The 21845-nt window shown below is 40.3% G+C and overlaps 1 protein-coding gene across 11 annotated transcripts in view; it reads right to left on the bottom strand.

Moving 5' to 3' along the window:
* LOC101855501 (ensconsin) overlaps positions 1 to 21845 on the bottom strand; it is a 111503-nt gene that overhangs the window by 27746 nt on the left and 61912 nt on the right. For 4 of the 11 annotated variants that reach the window (XM_013084207.2, XM_013084208.2, XM_005101309.3 and 1 more), the window contains 10 exons: positions 19168 to 19299; positions 15960 to 16277; positions 13313 to 13578; positions 11888 to 11935; positions 8699 to 8749; positions 4146 to 4454; positions 3335 to 3483; positions 2603 to 2783; positions 1858 to 1962; positions 98 to 1254 (listed from right to left, as the gene is read on the bottom strand). In XM_013084207.2, coding sequence (XP_012939661.1) covers positions 98 to 1254; positions 1858 to 1962; positions 2603 to 2783; positions 3335 to 3483; positions 4146 to 4454; positions 8699 to 8749; positions 11888 to 11935; positions 13313 to 13578; positions 15960 to 16277; positions 19168 to 19299 — 2716 coding nt within the window. The remainder of the gene's footprint in view (positions 1 to 97; positions 1255 to 1857; positions 1963 to 2602; positions 2784 to 3334; positions 3484 to 4145; positions 4455 to 8698; positions 8750 to 11887; positions 11936 to 13312; positions 13579 to 15959; positions 16278 to 19167; positions 19300 to 21845) is intronic. The other 7 variants (XM_035970517.1, XM_005101317.3, XM_005101321.3 and 4 more) reach the window with 4 other exon arrangements.

Genomic DNA, 21845 nt, shown 5'->3' with positions numbered 1-21845 from the left:
AGAAGAAGAAGAAGAAGAAGAAGAAGAAGAAGAAGAAGAAGAAGAAGAAGAAGAAGAAGAAGAAGAAGAAGAAGAAGAAGAAAGAAAAGCGGCCTACCTCGAGTCCTCCAGACCGTTCTTGTGTTCCGAGTGTCCATTGAAGACAGTGGACTGCGTCATGGGTCCAGCGCTCGGGCTGTCCAGATGCGGCTCTATGCTGGTGCCCAGGGCCGAGTCGCTCATCATTGACGACGGGAACTTCACGCTGGTGGCCACCGAATCTTCCGCCACACCGTTGCTGACCCCGTGGTGACCTTCGGTCATCGTAGAATCGAAAGACTTGGTAGTGACAGACGACGTCATCGCGCCGCTGGCCCGGTTGGCTTCCAGCGTGTCCTCATCTTTGTCTTCGTCTTTTCCCTGCTTGGAGACCTCCTTGTCCGAGCCTGAGGAGCTGTTCCCGTCGGAGGAGGAGGCCATGGTGCTGAGGTTGTTGTGGGAGGCAGAGCCGCCACCGGGTGTGTCCTTGTTCTGGCTCAGGTCACCCATACTGGCAGACAGGCCCATGCGAGCTCCGACTTTGGTCTTGCCCAGCAGGTTCTGCAGAAGCGGGGACTTGAACTTGGGGGAGGAGGAGGACGACGAGTCTCCGCCTTTGTTCTCCACCAGCTGTTGCAGGAGAGGGGATTTGAACTTGGGTCTCCCGTCCGAGACTGATTCTGGGGCCGGGCTCTTCGAGTTCTCCGACCTGACTGGGGTGCTGATCACACTGCTGGACATACGAAGCTCCTCCTTGTCCTGCTCCCGGAATTCTTCGTGAGTTGAGGCTCCGTCCAGGATATCTCCCGAAGACGCGCTACGAAACACCGGCACGGAGGACGAAGACGCAGTCATGGAAGTCTCCATCACCGAGGAGGTAGAAGTCGAGCCGACGGTCACTCCAGATGTGGCAGCATCGGATGACTCTCCACCCTGCTCGGTCACGGTAGACGGGGAAGAAGTTGTCTCCCTTGAACTCTGCTCTTCCACAGTACCCGCAGCGGCCTTGTGGCTGTCTTCGGAGGCTTCTTCGTTCGCAGCGGCAGGAGGCACGATGGGCTTGCTCTGCTCCTCCGGGGAGTTCTGTGAAGACCCCACTATGCTCACGTTGGGAGAGTAGCTCATAGACTTGGTCGGGCTCTCCGCCTTCAGGCTGGAGTCAGCACCACCACCACTTGCAGGACTACCGGCATTGCTGGCATCAGGCTTCACACGCTTCATGATCATCTCGAGTTTCTGGGGAAAGACAAATAAAGAAAACACAAGCCATGACGTTTTGCTTTTTAGTTTAGTAAGAGTTTTTACGGCTCTTGCAACATAAAGTCATATAAGTGCTAAAGATTAGGAGGCGAAATCAGTTTGTTTTAATAAGGTTTTACAACGCTTCCAACTGTATAAGGTCATATGAGCGCCAAGGGGAGGATGTAAACAGAAGCCGAAGTGCGAAATCACGCTTAGTTTGTTCACCTCTCGAGCCTCAACAGCACAAAGTCTGCTTCAACTATCAAGGCACCCCGAAATAGCAGTTCACAAAAGAGTGACAAACATACAAAGAAAGCAGAGGTAAAATGACAATAGGACGGATGAGGAAGGAAAAAGCAGCAACAATCAGGATGATTGACGTTTGAAAGGAAAGGTAGGTGGAGCAAACCACGCCACAGCACCTGCCAAACACCCCCCCATGTATGAAGATTCCTCATTATCTAAAACATAAGCAACAAAAGAAAAATTTTGAGCTTTATGGTTAGTGCCTATTGTCTTCAAAATGTAAAAACAACAAGGTCAGAGACAAAAGTAGCCCAGATCACAATTTATCACAAGGCAGTCCGGCAAGCCTACCTTTTTCCTCTGAAGTCTTTCCTCCTCTTCCCGGCGAGCTCTCTCCTGCTTCTCCTTCTCCAGCCTCTCAGCTTCTTCCTTCGCTTTTTTATCAGCCTCCTCTTTCTGCAAGACACAAAAGTAGGATAATATGAATGCCATATATTCAATATCAACCAGTCAGAAAAATCTACAAATTGCTTTTGGAGTGGGAGACCAGGGAGAAACCCATTGCTTATGACAATGCACACCCTACACTTTGGAAATCAAATCTCTTTCTGCAAGACACAAAAGTTGGATAATAATATGAACGCTATATATTCAATATCAACATGTCATAAAAATTCTGCAAATCGCTTTACGAGTGAGAGACCAACTAGAAACCCATTGCTTTAGACATTGCACATCCTACAAACTTTGGATTTAAAACTTGCCAAATTGCTGCACCAGCTTTCTTTATTTTCTTTTTCCCCTTTCAGCAGCACAGGAGGTAGAAACAAGAGTTTTACATCCACAGGTCTCGGCTTCCTTTAACTTTCCTTGCATCTCAAAAAGCAAATTTGTACAAAGCTTTTCAACTACAATTTTCAGCCCCACCTCTCTTCTCCTTCGGCACTCCACAATGCCAAACTGCTCATGACAAATTTCAAAATCTCAACAACAAAAAATCTACCCCCCACCCCCCCCCCCCCCCCCCCCTCGAAAAAAAAAATAAAACAAAGGGACTATTTTAAAACATAGGAACTATCAATCTTGTTTCACTTACAGCTTTCTTCTCTTGCTCCAGTCTCTCCGCCTCTTCTCTCTTCCTCTTCTCCTCTGCCTCTATAGCCCTCTGCAGCCTCTCCTCCTCAGCCTTGCGGGCCTCGGCAGCCACACGGAGGGACTCCTCCTCCTGACGACGCTGCTCCTCCTCCTCCAGACGCATACGCTCCTCCTCGGCCAATCTGGAATGACGAGAAGAGTAATTGTTATTGTGGATGTTATTTGCCCCCATCAACGTAATTTAGACCACTTATTCGGCACTATGCACCACAACTAAGATCAGTGACTGGACAACAACAGCAACAATAATAAGAGCAATATCAATTATTATAATAAAAACAATAAAAACAAAAATGATAATGATGATAATAAGAATAATAATACAAATAATAATAATAATAATAATAACATATAATAATAATTCAGATAATTTTTAAGGCTGCCACTCCTAAAATACAGCTCTGCCCACTTTACAAAACCTTTACCTTAACACAAAATACAAGCATATGAACGTGCATATACTATACTCTTCAGTTTTTTAAGGTTTTTTAAAGAGGTTTTATGGCGCTCGCAACTGCATATATACCCTTTAGATTAACATAAACACATAGACATTAATAATATCACAGCACAATCGATGACGGTATGCACACCACATTATGAACATAAGAGCACTATGAATAAGAACAACTAACTTTTCCCTAGCAACAGCAAAGCTACAACTATCACAGACCTGGCCTCCTCCTGTCTCTTCCTCTCCTCTTCTGCCTCTCTCTCGGCCTTCTCCCGAGCCTGTCTGCGCTTCTCTGCCAGTCGAGCCTTGTACTCCTCAGCCGTGATGTCTTGAGGGCCGCTGGAAGTGCGGGGGGTCGTGGTTCCATCCTAACATGATATAAGCACAGCATGTACAGATTCATCAATAGTTTTTTGGGTTTTTTTCGTATGAGCCTTACGGCACTTGCAACACAATAAGGTCATATAAGTGCCGTAAATTAGAGGTACTACAAGGGAGTAATAAACCACTGTCATCTGGTGACAAAAACTTACCAACAAGATTGTTATTAGATCCAGTCTGAAGACTGATAATGATTTAACACTTTCAGTTCACAGCTTTCTAAAATAGGGCCTACACAATGATGGACCAAGAGCAGCAAAGAACTAAATCTATGAGCTTCAAACTTTGAGACGAGTAGCCAAACCATCAGATCAGAAATGCATTTACTGCAGGTTTCTTCTTTGTGGTCCCCAGCTAGATCTCAGGACTGTTGGTTCTTCAACATGCAGCGCAACTGATTTTTATGTATGCGACTATTTTACTGTTATAAATTTTTATCTTGTTCAGCCTCAACAAAAATGGTATCTTCAAAAGATCATCTAATATCAACCCTTAGAACCAATATTACCAAAATTGGAAATTAAAACAATATGATAAAATTACATAATACATTGAATTGAACAAACACATTTGTCATTTACATTTTTTTTATTTTCATGGTATTTAGTTATCGGAAAGAAAAGAAAAGTAGGCCACAGAGGACAATTACCTCTGGAGCAGAATGTTTCTCTCCAGCAGAATGTTTCTCTGCTGGGGTAGCAGACGCAGATGTTGCCGTGGGAACCGGTGTGGCACTGGCAGAAGGGGGCGGGGTCACGCGTGGGGTGGATGTGGCCGAAGATTTTCCCCCCGACGGCGAAGCCGACCTAGCCGGGCCAGAGGTGGCCCCTCGAGACGAGGATGACGCCTCTTTGGCTGGGCTGTGTTTGGGTGTCAGTTTGGCTGCCGGCGGTTTGGGGGCTGCCGCCGTAGCCTCTTTTTCCTTAGCCGGGCTGGGTTTTTCTCTGAGAGAAGATCTCTGTGTAGAAGTAGATATATTTCGAATTGTTAAAACACATTTTCCTTCAGTGTTAGATCACTGGATCGATAACAACAACATTTAGTGTCAGATCCATATTCTTTATGTCCCGGTTCAAGGAAAACAAGAAAGAAACAACAATTTTTAATTAAAAACCCACAATATTAATATGTTTAAAACACTACTGCAACAACAACACACACACACACAAAATCACTAGACAAACCACATGTTTTAAAGATAGATATATTCTTATATACTGTCAGCAAACGACACACGGCTTAGAAAGCATTCCAACCAAGTGTTCCAAACCTACCGAATCTCATTTTTGCTGTCTCAATTGATACCGATAAAAAACAAACTCATAGAAAACATTCCAAATTATATTTCCATGCAATGGGGCCATGCAGCACCAAGCAGACTTGGTCTAGCACGCCTTGTGCAACAGGATTTTGTCCTTGGAAGAAATTTTCAAACGGCAACAGAAGACAAAATATTGTTCAGGCAAAATTCTTTTAACAAGATATATGATAAAGCTATTAGTGCTATGTTTGACATCATAAACAGAAAATCAAATCTGCAATCTAGGGAGAAACATGAGAAATGTATTTGACTAATACATAAATGATTTGAAGGAAGCGTATACTTTGAAGTATACCCATACAAACCATTCAGATACCTGATTACAACTATTCACTATTAAAATCACTGGACATTAATTTTCAGTGATACTTTTGGGAACAGTTTACTGGAGGGCTCTACCATATTAACACAAAATATACCAGTGTGTTCTATCCTTTAATTGCTACAAATCTAATCTAGATTACTAAATGAATTTGTTCTAAAAAAATATAATACATATACTTGCAATAGCATACATACCAAAAGAAATTTTGCTTTTACTGATCGTAGCAGTAATAATGCAAGCGTATTAGTTGTAATGAAATTTGTGTTCCAGATAAAAAATTTGCAAGAATTCTGCAATAGTTTATGTTAAAAGCATGTGATAATGAATACTCATACAAGTTCATTACAAATGCAGATTTTGCGCATATTATGGTTTTTAGATATATGATAAAGCTATCTATAAAACACCAAATGTGAAATGTCAAAGTATGTTAAAGTCGACATTCAAAACAGGGTCAATCCAGCAACAACTTCCAAGCTGCAAGCTGATAACTTATGTCCTGTTGTGTGCCACAACGTATTCCTTCCTGAAGGATATATCTTCTCACTACTTCGTACTAACGCTACAGAAGTCTTGCCTCAGGGCTGTCTATGAACGTCAGGAATCAAACCAACAACCGCTTGTGCACATGTCAAGAAAAGATGCTAGTGTCAATAAATAATGCTCTGTAGAAATATTATTATCCACAAAGGCAATGTGTTTGGGATGAAAAAAACAACATTGGTAGAAACTTTTATTTCTTCATAACAAATATTTCAGGAATTTAAATCACGACTCTTGTACAGGATTTCAGAGCATAATTAATTCAGGTCTTTGCTTGTTAACGTGTTACTGCTTAATTATCATTCAGGAGTGGTAGAAATTTTATTTCTTATAAACAAATATTTAAGGAATTTAAATCATGATTCGTGTACAGGATTTCAGGGCATAATTAATTCTGGTCTTTGTTAACGTGTTGTTGCTTAATTATCCTTCAGGTGTGGCAAACACAGGACAAGCGGCGCTGTGACACAGCAGCACAGCACAACTCAAACCTTTTAGGCAGTGGACAACAGGTGGTAGGGTGACAAAGTCAAACCTGTACTTCAGTCTTTATCACTCCTTTGATTCTGGTCTTAACTAAAAAGATGCTAATATCTGACAATGGAAACCAGAGAGGGCTTCAAAGGGACGATGTGTCTAATAAGCTATACTAGTGGATAGTTGATCAAATTCTTCTAAGAAAAAACAAAAGACAGTTATTTTTTTTAATCAACAGGGCGACTGTTCTTTTGACACTACCCTGAATTATAGGTGCAGGGCCTGAAAACAGATAAAATTCGCAGGAGGAGGATAGCTCATTCTCAATGGGCAAGTAGTAAACAATGGGTTAAATAGCATGCTCAGCAGGGCTACTGGAGTTACGTCCTAAAGGATGCTTACCTCGCTACATGCAGATAGAGATGTTTACAGGATAAATAAATCATCTACACATCAGATAATCGGATTTACATCAGAAGTGAGTGAGGTACCCAAGACTACAATGTTAACACCTCTACTATTTTTAGGCTAAGTGTCTAGGAACAGCCTTCATCAGATCAATTTTCTAATCCAACCATCCTGGCACCTACTCAGAAACAGCAGATGAATGGCTAAAATACCACCATAAAATAACCACAGTTACCCCGACAGTGAAGCAGACAGTAGTAAAACGGTACCGGAAAAGAATATCAACGCAACCAATAAACAAGCATGCTCACAGGCGTCAAAGAGCATGGTGTAAATAATATTGGAAGAACCGGGAGAGGAAAGCTGAGAGAATCCAACCCAGAAAAATTAGGACCATATACACTTTCTCCAGACATATATTTCTTTTCAAGTGAAATGTTCAAAGTCAGGACAATATTGTACTTTATAAGAGCAGAGTGCTAAGCTATGATTATATTTCTTATGATTTTTATTGTTAATCCTACTTTTGAAAAAATGAACTATAAGCTTACTCTATAACATTTGAAAAAAAAAGTATGTAATGAGAAAGCAGAAAGAACCCAACATATAAATCAGGACTACATACCATCAGAGAGGTTTTTCTTTACAGAAGAATTTCTTAAAGTCAGGACAATACAAGGGTAAAGATGTAAAACCTAGCAAACATTCTTCCCCATATCTCGTTTTTGCCAATATATTTCAAAGAGAGATAACCAGCCCACAATAAACTCCACACAATCCAGTGTACTTCATCACATTTCTGTAACATGAGCATTTAACTTTACAACTATACTTTCACTTGCTCTTTCATTTCACAAATATTAAAATTCAAAAGCCATTAGAAGTAATATTCCTAAAGGAAAGATTCTCTACATCAATGTTTCTGTATTGTCCATTTCAGAGTAAGAAAGGAATGGAGGAAAATCAAATGTCCGCCAGCACAGGTACAGCAGTCATGCAGAATTGTGCGATCAGTGTAGATGAGTTCACATATACACTGGACTATGTTTAAAAACAACGACATAATTAAAACTAAATGAGCCAACAAAAAATTGTTTTTTAATCTGTTGTTTTTTTCCCAGAGCATAACTCACACTCCAGACTTAATTTGAATTTTAATAAAAACATGTTACAATTATTGGGCATATACTGACTTTCAACCTGTCTTTTAGAGAAGAAGATCAATTAAAATTGTTAAATATTTTTTTTCACAAGTGTAACACCAATAAACTATACACAACAATGTGAGCAGCAACGTGATTGGTAAGAAAAGGCACTACATGGGACCTCAAGGGCATATTGATCACGGAAGGCAAACATATGATAAACCCTGGTATTCTTTATGCTGACACAAAAGCGAATGAAGCTCTGAGAATAGTAAATGATCCCATAATAGCTACAGCAATGCTCCACTTAAAATACAATGGAACCTGCTCTAACGATCACTTATCCAAGGCAAATACCTGTACAAATGATCACTTCCAATTTTCATCCTTGTGTTTTTTATATATTATATGATCATGACAATGTCCAAGAGGACCACTTTTCTCCTTCATGACAAAAGGCTGTCTTGGACAGATTCGATTGTATGCTACTTTTTCACAAACTCTTTCCTCAAATCTATTATTTCTCAGACGAAGAAAATGCACTTTGCTCATGTTATTACATTAATTTGAATTTCTGTATTCTGTCTACACATCATAGAAAGCGCATTTTAAAGCTCATTAACTCTTTCAATTGGCAATGGTTGAATAATAGTTTGGTTATTTCTTTCTTTTTTTTATGAATTATTTAAAACATTTTTCTGGCACAAAACATAAGACATTATACAAGGGAGCCGTTTAGTTTTCAGAGTCAAAATCTGAGTAAAACAGGGTAAATCTTTTGTCAAATTTTGCTAAAGAGACATATTGGATAATCAATAGAGCATTGCGCAGCAGGACCCTAGCATTCCCACACAGGCTTTATCATAGGTCTGGCGTGAACAGCAAAACAGGTGAAAGTGTGTAATACATGCAGGTGAATATGGGATCACCATAATGAGTGGCGGGGAAATGTGGTAGGATGAATAAGGAGACATGATGCAAACCTTCCGTATGGTGGCAAGATTGGTTGTGGAGTATGCTTTCCGTGGTGAAAGCTGCCAGACGCGCAGAAAAACACAAAAAAAAAGAGACCAGTAGAGCAGAAGGTTGGGCACAATGCAGCATCATATGTTTACACACAACACACGGAGACAGGGAAGAGTAACACAGGTTCCTCTCACACGCATTAACAGTCAGTAATAAAACAACACGTATTACACATCATAAAAACATTACTTATACTATACATATCTCGTAAAGGGGACACGCACTTAGGAATCAAAGGCAAGAAAGAAAACAAAAAACAAGCTTAGCAAACAACATATCACTACCCTAGAATTACAAAGTTCTATTTGCTCAGTACCTAGTTTTGAGAAATTTGACGTCAAAATTTTTTAGTTTCACAACACGTCAAGCTTTTTCGAAAGCAATTCTTTGAATATCTTGATCAAAGTAATTTTACGATTTTGATAGAGCAGATAGAACATTTGGTGTCTTGACATCATGGTCTTAGTAACTCTAAACGGCCAAAAAGTCAGATAGAACTTTGTAATTCTAAGGTAGCGATATAATGGCATCTTATCATCAATAATATCTGAAACATAGAGTATACACATAAATAGCAGGGGAGAGCATGGGGTGGGGGGTGAGAAAGGATGCAGTACTGAATGCTTACTCAGCACATAATGTCAAACACAAAGCTGAAGATGCAAGGAGCGGCCACAATTGAGTATTGTCTATAGGACTCTCAGTAGATTGACATGAGTGTCTTCTCATTCCCATTCATGTAGTGGGGACTCGCATGAAATATTTAGGCACAGAAAGCACAAAATGTGACATAAACATGCATTCATAGCCATGCTGAACATCTAGGCATCTGATGAGGTTTCTCTTTGGTCTTCTTATTAAGTGCATGAGTGCACCATGCATCAACAGGCTCCAACATTTAGTAACGAAAGAATTTTGCTAGTGTGAAGGGAAACAAATCACACAGTCAGTCTGTGAGCAGAACAGGATAGGAGCACACAGCATACAGCTGGCAAGATGAACTGGTGAGCAGAGAGTGATTCATTTCAATTTTGCTCGGCATGAGATAAACACTTGTCCAATATCACAGCTATTCTGGCCACAGTTTTCAAAATGACACGAGTGGAACTTCCCATTTTCAACTATTGAAGGAAACTAACATATACATCTTCCGAAATCAGGCAGAATCTGATTTCAGCATCCATGAGTGGGCACAAAATGTTTCGCTAAAAAGAAAATAACTCAGAATATTATTCAAATTTAGGAAGAACAGAAGTAAGAGATAGTTTATAACTCTTAACTATTTTACACCTCCATCGACAGAGGCTGTTTACTTTGGCCCCAAATACATGAAATAATTACAACTTCTGCTTGACTCTTTATGAACTTAAATCTGTTTATCCTTCAATGGAACAGAATAAGACGAATGATAAAAACTTCTGCCTCTCTTATATTGTATCATGTGATGACAGTAATATGACACCAACCCTGAACTTGATGTACATGTTTTTTACGCAACCATCAACACAAATTAAATTATTTAGGAGGCGGGCTTTGACCCTGCTTGTCAGGCCCAAGCTAGGCTGAGAGGGAAACAATGTCCCAACAGAAAGACCAAGATACTCGATAAACATTCTCCCCACATGGGAATTGAACTCAGGTCTTTTTCTTGCAATAGTGAAGCGTGTATCTATGGCACCACAGACACAGTTGAACTTAGAGCTATTCCTCCCACACAATACAATAGTTTGTCAAAGGAGCATATTTGCAGCAAGCAAATGGTCTGTACAATTATTAGAATGGACGTACTGCAAGATGCTCAGTGGCTCAAATCTTCATTCCTCACTTTCATTTTGATGTGTGACTCATTAGTTCTAGCCTAGTCATTATGATTCAACGCACACACAATAAATATTTCAGTGATGTAAAAGAACAGAAGAGACTATATATATATATATATATATATATATAAATACACACACGTCTAAACCCAACTTTTCCACATCTCAACAAAACATGACAAGCAGCCATCAATGGCTTGTGATGCATTCATCATTCATCTGCAGCGTGATTAGAATATTTGAGGCAATGACTTCACATCCATGGCCCTCCCAACAGCTGAGCCCAGGCAACAACTGTGACATGAAGTGGCATGGCGTGACATGGTGTGACGTGTGTGTGTGTAGAAAGCAAAAACACAAACCACAGCCCAAGCAGCCCCAGTGTGGCTGTGACAGATACGCAGCTCACTAAAAAGAAACTCAGCAGGCGCTGCAATCCTCTACGGAATAAAACTTGCTGTAATTTCCGGATGATAAAGCGCACCTGATTAACACTTAAGTGTCTTCTGGTTTTTTTGGTTTTTTTAGTATCCTCTCCCTTTTTCGAAAGCCATGTTTATATGTTTATTATGTTATTCGTATTTGAGAAAGTCAGTGACAACTACATTTGTTCAACTTAAATATCTCAGCTCCACCTTACCTTCAGTTACACCATCGAGCCCAGCACAGCCTTTACTTGTCTTCTTTTCCCCTTTTCGTTACAAAAATTATTTTTTAATTTGAAAACTACTGAAACTGTAGAATAGAATAAAGTCAATGCACTCGCTCATGTCCCCCCCCCCCCCCAAATGCAAAACAAAAAACAAAAAAAAACCTAAAACACTGCCCAAATTGTAGAACAAAGCCAACGCACTCCATCATCACCTTCACCCCAGACTCATTTCCAATTTGGAAGAGCAAAAGAAAATTAAACATCACCTACAGCTTAATTCAAGTCTGCAGAACACCCCAGCAATAGATCATCAAAATTTTTTTTTTAATGTAAGATCAAGTCCAACACGTGGCTTGCTAAAAAATACTCTTGTGAGGTTTCCCATGACCGTAATTGAAGTGTGTATTTAATCTTTTTTGAGGTGAGCGTAATAGCTCCAGTCTGACTTTAAACTGAATTATCTCTTTTCTGACCGAGTGGAATGTGACTGAAACAGTGGTGCGCCTTCTCATCCCAAAATTACAGTAACAGAATCAAACAGAAACTAGCCAGTCCGTGTTATTATCGTCTACTCTCTGCGGGTAGAAACAAAACTTCAAAGCATGATGATATGTGGTGGGTCAGGGTGGTGAGAAAACAGGAGGGAGAGGGTGAACAAGGAAAATGTTCTTAACCTCTGGTTCTGCGCTTCCATCATGAACAATATCATCAGCAAACTGAACCTGAAACGTGGCATACCATTGACAGGGTCAGTTTTGTTACACGGGTCCGGCAACGCACATATCAATATATATGCCAGTTCATCATGAAAAAATCATGGTTTTGGAAAAAAAAGGAGTCATTTACTTTCAGTTTGGCCATTTCTGTCAGAAGCTTTACACAAGGTCTGTCTTGACTAGACTGAACTTCCAAAAAATAAAGATATGTTTCACTTTGAAGCAAAACAACTTTTTAAAAATCTCTGACCCTTCTCTGTAAGACCAGCACAATACTGTAAGTCTACAGACACATAGGATAAAAAAAGGTTTCAATCTTTTACGTAAGACAAGAAAAATACTAAAGCCAAATACGAATTAAGATAGCTCTGACGCCTCAGCTGCCTCATATTAGGTGCACACCGAACACTGAAAAGCAACTTGTTTAAGTCACAGTAGGCAGTGTCTCTTGCTTTGTCCCACTCACACCCATGCAGCTTGGCACATGTAGTTGCTTTGAACTACCACGGCCTATTTGACATCAGCCGTAGGCCCATGTGCTCATTTGATATCTATAACAGCCAGCACAGAGTATATATAATCAATATCTCAAAGGTGACATTTATTTCTTCCAATACTGCTGGAACTTACTAGATAATGGATAGCACACACTGTGTATGTGTGTGAGGGTACAAATATATAGCCATAAAAACGACACAGACGGTCGACACTACATCTTTATTATGAGGCCACTACAATGAACAATAAATGTAAAACTGTGTAACTTCTAAAATGAGGAAATCTGAACAGCAAATAACATTTGAAAAATATGGGACCTGAGTGCAACAATGACTGGCAGACCAGTGCTGAGAATCCTAAAGCTTGACACTGTGGGAGAAACTCAACAACGCTTACAATGTAAAAAGCTCTCAAGCATTTTCAACATGAAAAGCAATTTCTATTCAACTTTCAACATTGCAAAACAGTGCAAGAGGAATTGTCCAATATGAGAGCATATCTACTTTGAAAGTCTCAGAGGCCAACCCAAACCAGTCCAATTACAAAGTATCAATTTGAGAAAGGAGCCACAACTTTTCTTACATGTCATTGTATGTTTCGAGTAAAGAGAAGCACATCGACACAAAAGCGGTCGTGCAGTGCAGAGAAAAGGTAAGACGTACAAGTAGAAACAACAGAGGGAAAGAAGAGAAGTAGGCCTAAACAGTTGCACTCTCCAACAACTCATTTGAAATTTAATCATTTTTTTAATGTGATAATTGTTTACCTCACTGGACAGGTTGGGAAGCCTCTTTTCACTTTACGAGAACATGGAGCAAACAGCACAAGGCACACGACAAAGTACAACACAGAAACTGCAAAACTCTGGGCCTCGTCCGAGCTTACCCTGACTAACGGAGCGTCCTTCTTTGGGGTCTTCTCCTTCTCCACTGGCTCCTGATTGCCCTTCTGAAACTTTGGCGTGGCCAACCTCTCGAAAAACGACAGTGACGTTCGGCCTTTTTTCTCTTTCCCTGCCTTCTCTCCTCCATCCGTCTTATCTTTGTCCCCATCTTTGTCGTGGTCGGCTCTTGGAGTAGACTTTGAAGATTTCCCGGCCAGGTTCTCTTTGTCCTTAGACTCACGCCGAGACGGGCGAGTCTTAGATCGATCTGATACAAAACCCAAAGTGATGCGTTAGATATTCAAGACAGCCCTAGGAAAACTAAAAGGCATCAGCTCACTACATTAGTTAAACACAAGAAAGCTGCTACACACTCTCTCTCTCTCAAACTGTCACCCACAAGCATACAAATGCTAACATTCTTTCTTCAAATCCATCTCTTTGTCCACCTCCTCAGCCTGACTCAGACTCTATCAATCAACCTTTCTCACTCCCACCTCCCCGCCTCCCCCCCCCTCTCTTGTTTATGTCCCAGTCTTTGGTTTTCTCTTACCCACATCCTCTTCCACTAGGTGAATCAAAGCACAAATATACGCCTTACCATTTCTATTTGACTCTGAGGACAGTGAACTCAATAAGTAAAGAACTTTCTGTAAAAAAATCACTTCTACAACAACTCTGCAAACAACTATTCTTTTAAACTAAAAACAGTGTAAGTCCTTCACAAATTATAAATTCTAAAATATTGACACATTACCTAAATCACAATAAATCTTTAAAATATGGTGCTCAGGAACAAGTGAAAGAAGGAAAAGGGTACGAAGGCCAGAAACTTGATGCACATTGCATTTATAAACTAAGTTTGAACATTTACTCGAACTCAGCTGAACTTCATAAGGAATCTGATTTCATGAATTGGCATTTAGAAAGATGCATATTCAAACATTTCCTTTCCTATTCATCTTCAAAATATAAAAGAAAAAAATTACAAGGTTTTGAAGCAAAATATCTTTGCACATATATCCTGATAAGTAAATCAATTTGGCAATGTTTCAGACAGATCTGTGTTATAATACTAGCATAACTGTTCTATTTCATATCACTGAGAAAAGTGTCATGGTACCAAATGACTTAAATCATAGCACTACTATTTCAACCTTTATCTTCATAGCCATACAAAGGGTACAATAACGTTTCATAATTTCAGTGATAAAGAACAAAATATTTATTCTTTTGCAATTATGAACATTTAAAAAGGCAAACCTGAAATCTGTCCCAATGACATCTCGGCTTTTAATTTTGTCAGAAATTGTCAGAATGTATTAATTTCCATATATTAAGGTTAATCAGACTACTTCATAGGATGATAACTTACAATTTTCAGCTTTTTAAGCTTTAAAATATTATAAAATGCTATCAAGAGACAAAAAAATAGTCTCCTTTCATTATCACGGTGGAAAAGAGATAAATAAAAACTAAGACATAGAAATAAAAACCCAAAACAAATCAGAACAAAAACGGATGGGTCACCACACACCAGGTTTACGTTGAATAGGAAATAAATTTACTTCAACATATTTTTAACAATCAAATAAAAAGTACTACGGATCTACGATTCATCTTGGATCTCCAGAATTATAAACATACCTGTAAATTGGTTACATCTGAAGCTTTAGCCATATACTGTTAACTTCTTAGCAGTATGCCATTACAATAATTATAAGAACAAGTAAAATCTATGACAAAGTTTAATAATTGTGAATGATATCCTAGTCAGCAAGGAAATGAGCTGGATATTTGTGAGATAGCCACAGGGTTATCGCCATGTTACAGCAAGAAACAGAACGTTATGAAACAAAGGTAGTACAATCCACAGCAAAGAGTAGAGAGAACTATACAAATATGTATAGATGTATAAAGTATCACAATTACAGGATACATAACACTGGGCTTATGTCAGGCCCGTATCGTAATACGTTCTAATTATAATTACAAAGAGAGTAACTTGACGAACAAGATTCAAACACAGAACCCATCACCTCATGCAAATTTGTCAATTTGAACATTCCGTGCTTCGACTTTCCGAGACATGTGAAAGCAGCTGCTCTTACCAAACCCCTGTGAGAGCAAATGCTTGTTGAAGCTTATCCGAACTCAAATTAATGTTTCTCCCAAATCCTCATGCAATCTTCAAAACTTTTGAACAGATTTGCCAGCCTGTATTAAAACAAGCACATTCTTACGGATCAACCTACAGTCTATGCTCTCCTCAATTCGGAAGGTTGATACTTGGAAGTTCTTATCCATTGAATACATAGACAACTTGTCACTGTTTCTGACATAAATGCGCCATACAGAACTACAATATTGCAAAGAGAAAATCAATTTCTCCCCCACCCCCTCCTGATCTGAGAAGGCTAAGTTAAATTCTTTTCTAACATCCAGAAGAAAAAAAAGAAAATTACTTTCTATGTTTTACAGAAAATTATCACAAGAGAGAGAGAGGAGAAGAAAACCACAATGAGAATTGTAAGGTTTTAACCAAAAAAAATAAGAGAGTCGAGAAGACAAAAGTTGACACAGGCAGATAACAGGCAAAGAGGTGAAAGAAGAAAGAAGAACACACCAGTCCGTAGACATCAACTCTACCTCTGGCCGCGCGATCTGTACTTTTGCTGCGCGGCGATTTCGCCGGCTCACCCCCCACAAAGCTGGGCATGGAGGAGGCCACACTGGCGGGCCTCTGCTTGCGCGGGCCAGCTTTGTCCCGCATCCGCACCGGGCTGGGCATACTGGCCGTCATGGTGGTGCGACTAGGCGGGGTGGCTCCCGCGCCACCCGCGGCTCCGCCCACGCCCCCCGTGGACGCCCGGTAATAGTGATAGGGCGAGGAGCCCGAGGACACGGCGCTGGACGACGGACTGGTGCCTAGAAAAGACCGTCTGCCTTCGGGTATCGTGTTGAGCACTAGACTCCCAGCATGGGGGATGAGGGGAGGGGAGGGTTCAAAGGGCATGGGCAGGGGAGGGGCAATTTCGACAATAGTCGTGAGGGGAGGGGAGGGGGGTCAAGGACGGGTCGGGCAATTCCAAAATTCCAAAGGGAATTGTGGTCCAAAAAGTAGTACCCATATCAGGGCAAGGGATCATGTTTTGGAATTCATTTTCAAAATTTTATTCAAAGAGGGGGTGAATTTTGTGCCATTCCACAACAGTGAGAATTTTCAAAGTATGTGGAGTTTGAGGATAATTAAGTGCGTGGGAGGGGGCAGGGTGTGTGTGGGGGGCCAAGGGGTCATGACACCATCCACAAAAGACAATGTCATGTTCACCGTGGACAGGTGTAGTGGGGGGCCATCATAGGGTATCAACAGCATCATGACGTGGTTGTAAACAGGGGAAGGGAAAAAAAAATAAGAAAAAAAAAGAGAATAAAAAAAAAACTTAAATCAGAAAGAATAAAAATAAGGACAAAAGACAACAAAAAAGTTTGTTCACAGAGTGAAAATGAAAGAAGAAGGAGAAGAACATTTGGTAACATGATGACAAATGTTGACAAAGGTTTCCACCACCATAGCCTGGACTCTGCATACTCTAACAGTCACATACGATAAATGCACAAGGTACTTAGTGATGCAAATGTTGGTTAGAAACACGGAAACAACACAGCAGTCAAACACATTATATATATATATCAGATTCTCACATGTCCACTCACAGCACACTGAGAAAGAGAGAGTGTGTCCAAAGGTGAACTCTGACACACAAGCATGTGTAGTTTAGATAGAGCGCTACATTCAACTTCAACTGTCAGAAAAGCAAGGACTACAAGAGAAGCTACAGACTTGAAGTGTGAAGATTCACTGCTCGATACAAAGGATTAGTAAACGAAATGAATACAACAATGTATTCAAGAACAAATCTCTTAATTTTGTCAGGAACAAAAGCAACGAGTCTAGACTTCCACACGTTGACAGACTAGTGAGGCACTATGTTGCTAAACATGCACAAACTAAGACAGGAAAGAGGAAAGAAACTTCCAGTCTTCTCAAAACTTTCCTGCCTAATCAAACTCCTCTTAAATATTATAAGACATGTACAATATGCATGGATTCATCTCACTTTTACAGTCAGCTTAGTTCAACCCTGTAATACTTTTTGATTTTCTTCATTTATTTGAAAACACAAGTAAAAAAAAATCAAAGATGTAAAGAGTGAAGCCTAGAAACAAAAATGCGACCCATCCCATGCTGCATCCAAACAAAGGAACACCCTGAATATAATTACAAAACTGAGCAAGCAGATCATTCTTGCTGCAACCTTGAATTATTCTCTCAAACAGGGTAGGGAAAAAAAGGATAAATTTAGAACTTAAAATAAAACCAAAGACATGCATAAAGTGATGCAATCAATGATGTCTTAAGCTGTCTGCAAAGCAAGCCATGCACCAAATCGTTGTGAATGGGGACATCTTAAAAATTTGGTAGACGCTTACACAAAAAAGTAGGGCCAAATTAATGAGTGTTTTTTATACAATCTAGGCTTCATGACCTTCGGGACACTGCTCCTACACATTTCAGTTTTCTAAAGAGTAAAATCTCTCCTAGCTAAGGTACCTGAAGCTTACCTTCTTCAATTACGGCAATAACAATTAATTAGCCGTTTTTTTCTCAATCTGGCTATCAATTATGACAAAATTTGGTTGGTTTACACTGATAAGGCACCTCAATAATGTATACTGGAAGTAGCATAGCTTACAGTTGAAACAAAATTCTTTAAGCAATGGCAAACAGGTCACAAAGAATATGGTTACGAAATAGCATACCTGCCAGCTGTCATGCCCTAGATTTCTTAACCCTCTAAAAGTTTTGCATATTCCTAAAATAAAATCTGACAACAGATGCAAGTCAGTCAGTCAGTCAAATTAAATAAAGTCCAAGTTGTGAAAGTTCACCTGGGTGCGTCTCACTACTAACTGTATCTAGAGAGTGAACTGAAAGCGTTCGCTTCATCATAAGCTCCGTGTGTTTGCTGCCTGTGTTCATCAGCATGTCCGCCTGCTTCCCGTACACACACACACTGGTCTGCGGCCGGCTAAGAAGACTGTAGCTGTACATCACCTGCCCATGTCTGTGTCTACACGGTTAAGTCAACAAACCCTTAGCTGAGCCCCTCCTCCTTCCCACCGGCCACCAGCCTTAGGCCCTGTCCCCAGTCACAAACTGAATCTTGTAAAAACAGGCTTGAGTAAATAAGGAAAAAAGTCCTGGAGGTTTTGCCTTCCATACCTTAAAAATAACCCTCCAAATGAAACCTTCCCATGTTATATTTTTCCTCTCATTGAGCTCATGTTCTGAGACCTGAAGGGTCAAACAGTCTGATCACAGTTCTGCTTACACAGGCAGCTAACAACTGGGAGCTTTGTAACTATAGCAAGTACAGCTTTTTGATCTCACTTGATCTACAAGGGCGAACAGTATCCATGACATATTGGCTGAGAATTAAAGTCTTTAAACTTCTCATTTTATTTATAAACTAAAACTTAAGATATTGAAACACCATCAAGACAGACCATCTGGCAGGTATACTAACTTAATAGGCAGAGGAAAACACTACACACACACACATGTATACAATTCACATTCCTGGCTGAAAATTCCACACGAGAAAATTATGAGCCAAACCTCACATAATTTTCTCGTGGATATGTCTAGATGGTACACACAGATATGCATATATATGTTTGAAATTCTCAGCCAGACTGTTGTTAGAATAAGGTGCTGAGTACACAGAACGGACACTACGAGCAGGCGCGTGCACACACGAGCGTGTTATATTAGTCACAGAGCACGTCTTACCCAGGGCAGACTCAGGCCTTGATGCAGGTGATAGGGCATTCATAGAGGAGAATTCAGGGTTGCGTTTGTGGTACAGCACACTGGTCGACATCGACAGGTGCTTGGGCGTGCTGCCTTCTCCTCCAAACATGCCTGCACGCCACACATACGCGCACACACGCACGCACGTACACACACGTCCGAGTGTAGTAGTGGTGGTGGTGAGGAATAGATGTCAGCCCGCAGCAGTGACGTGATGAGCACAATGTCAGGACGGACGGATGGATGGACGGAGGGGGTGGTGGGACACAACAGGCGTGAAACAGAGAGAGAGGCAAAAGCATGCACAGTAAGTACACACGCGCGCACACACACACACAACAAGGCTATACTGACACGGGAGGCATGAGGAAAGATGATGACAGAGGCCAGGGGAACAAGCCAATAGCCATCACAGGTGACACACACAGACACACACACACACACACACAAGGCACACACACTGTTCAAACATGCTCTCTCCTAGCGGATGCTCATACACCGCTGGATACACACCATCATGGCAAAGAGTTGAGGACAACATCCAGCACACTCAATTTTTAAAAAAATCCAATGTTTTTGCAATCACAACCAAAACAAAAAAACAAACGAACCAAAAAAGAAAAAAAAGTAACCACACAACACTAGGGGAGAGTCCAGGATAAAGAAAGTCCACAGGGAGGAAAAATGAAAGAGAACAAAATTGTAAACATGTGACAGACAAATGGGGCACTTGACAACAGCGAAAGCAATTAACATAACACAGACAGACATCTAGACAGCATAAATATGCAACGCATCAAGCTTCAATCAGATTACATTAAGCTTTAAAAAATCCATTCCTTTCAGGACTGACTATATATATATATACAAGCGTGCATTCAAAGTTTAAGAAAAGCACTTAAAGTTTCGGACCAAGTGAGAATTTATGAGATGAATTCTATTCCCTTCTCAGTTTTCAGACACTACCTAACATTTATTGCATGAAGCGCGGCGAGCACACTCTTTTTAAGCCTAGAAACTGCAGACATAATTATGGAAAAAAAAGCTACACAGACAAGCGGTGATTCCAAAGAAAAGTCACTGATGTTTTATACAACTATGTAGAAGGAGAAAAAACGGTACCCCTCAACTATATTTCTTGTCAGATTATTAGCTATCAGTTCTAGGTGTACAAAGTACATCAAATACGTTCTTTGCATGGATTTACCCTGTTAATGACTTTATAACATTTCCTTTAAATGACCCCCCCCCCCCCCCCCCAAACAAATGGCATAAAACCATATAATATTTAAAAAACAACCAAGAAATGATGGCAGCCATGAGCATAATCATCAGACCTATTTCATCCCTGCTTAACATTTCTACTAGTGAGGCCTTGACACCAGACCAATCAAAGCTTGTATTTGATGCGTGCACAGGAGACATTCAAAGTACAAGAGACACACAAAAATAGAAAACAACATCAACCACTCATCCAAATTTAAATAAAAACATAATTTTAAAAATGTCCCTTTCCCTGTGAAAATCTACAAAAGCATTAACAAACTACAGTTAACCAGGCTGCACTACTGGCTCGCTAGTAACGCTTTATTCTTTTACCAAACGCAAGAACTTTGAAATTTTGTTTCCAAAAGAAGATAAAAACTACCTGTAATCGTAGCGATTGCTACGAAAAACATTTTCCATAGTAGAAATTTTCCAGTTCCTGCAAATATCACCCAAGTGATAAGCCCAACTACAAGAGAAGAAAACTATGAAAAAACCACTATGAATGTCCAAATGTTATTTTATCTTACCATACATCACTTTGTTTTCAAAAGCCTCTAGTTTTCTATTTTTTTTCATTTATGCTAAAAATGAACACAACACGATAATTGACTTTTGAAGCCAGAACTGTAATTACTCAGAAAATACTTTGTCTGGCCATTATTTTTCTACGAGAATCTGCAAGCCAGGAGTACAACTCGGGAAACAATAAAGTAAGTCTTGGTCTAACAGTACACCTTGAGACAGGCCAATGGTGGGGTCAACAAAGGCCAATTAATCACAATAGTCTTGTTTTGCACTGAGCACGAATGCCACAGACAGAGGGTAAAAACCAAACAATAGCTCATCACATTCAACAAAACAAAAATGTGGCAAACTCATGAAATGATCAAAAACAAAAAAGGGAGTCGATGAGGTGAAACTTAATCGATGGGTGACATAAGCTAACAGCATCATCATCATCATCAAAGGACTATCTGCCATTAGGAGTAAGAGCATGGGGAGGGAGGGAGCGGAGGGGGAGGGGGAGGGGGGGATGCTGTGAGGGCGGAGTGGGGAAAGGCAGGCTGTAATTTGCCAATACGATTGATAATGTCATTCAAACTTAAAGATGCATAAACGGAGCATAAACTCGGGAACAGAGCAAAGCTTGCAAAGCAATTTCTATCACACTCAACATGACATTGCTCGGAGCGTACGTTGAGGAAAGGGTGACGGGTGGTGGGGACGGTCAAGAAAGGTCTGCATGGCAATGGTCATGCAAATTGAACGGCAAGCTAAATGCACTACTTTTTCTTTCGCGTGCGGATTTTGCAACAACTTTAATTTTAAAGAACACGGCTGAACAAGATGGAAAATCGGCAGGGGATGGGGATGGGTTGGAGGGGGGG

The sequence above is a fragment of the Aplysia californica genome, unplaced genomic scaffold, assembly GCF_000002075.1.
Source record: "Aplysia californica isolate F4 #8 unplaced genomic scaffold, AplCal3.0 scaffold00278, whole genome shotgun sequence".
Classification (NCBI taxonomy): Eukaryota; Metazoa; Mollusca; class Gastropoda; order Aplysiida; family Aplysiidae; genus Aplysia; species Aplysia californica.
The sequence above is the reverse complement of the archived record's forward strand: the minus strand, read 5'-3'. Positions and strand labels throughout refer to the sequence as shown.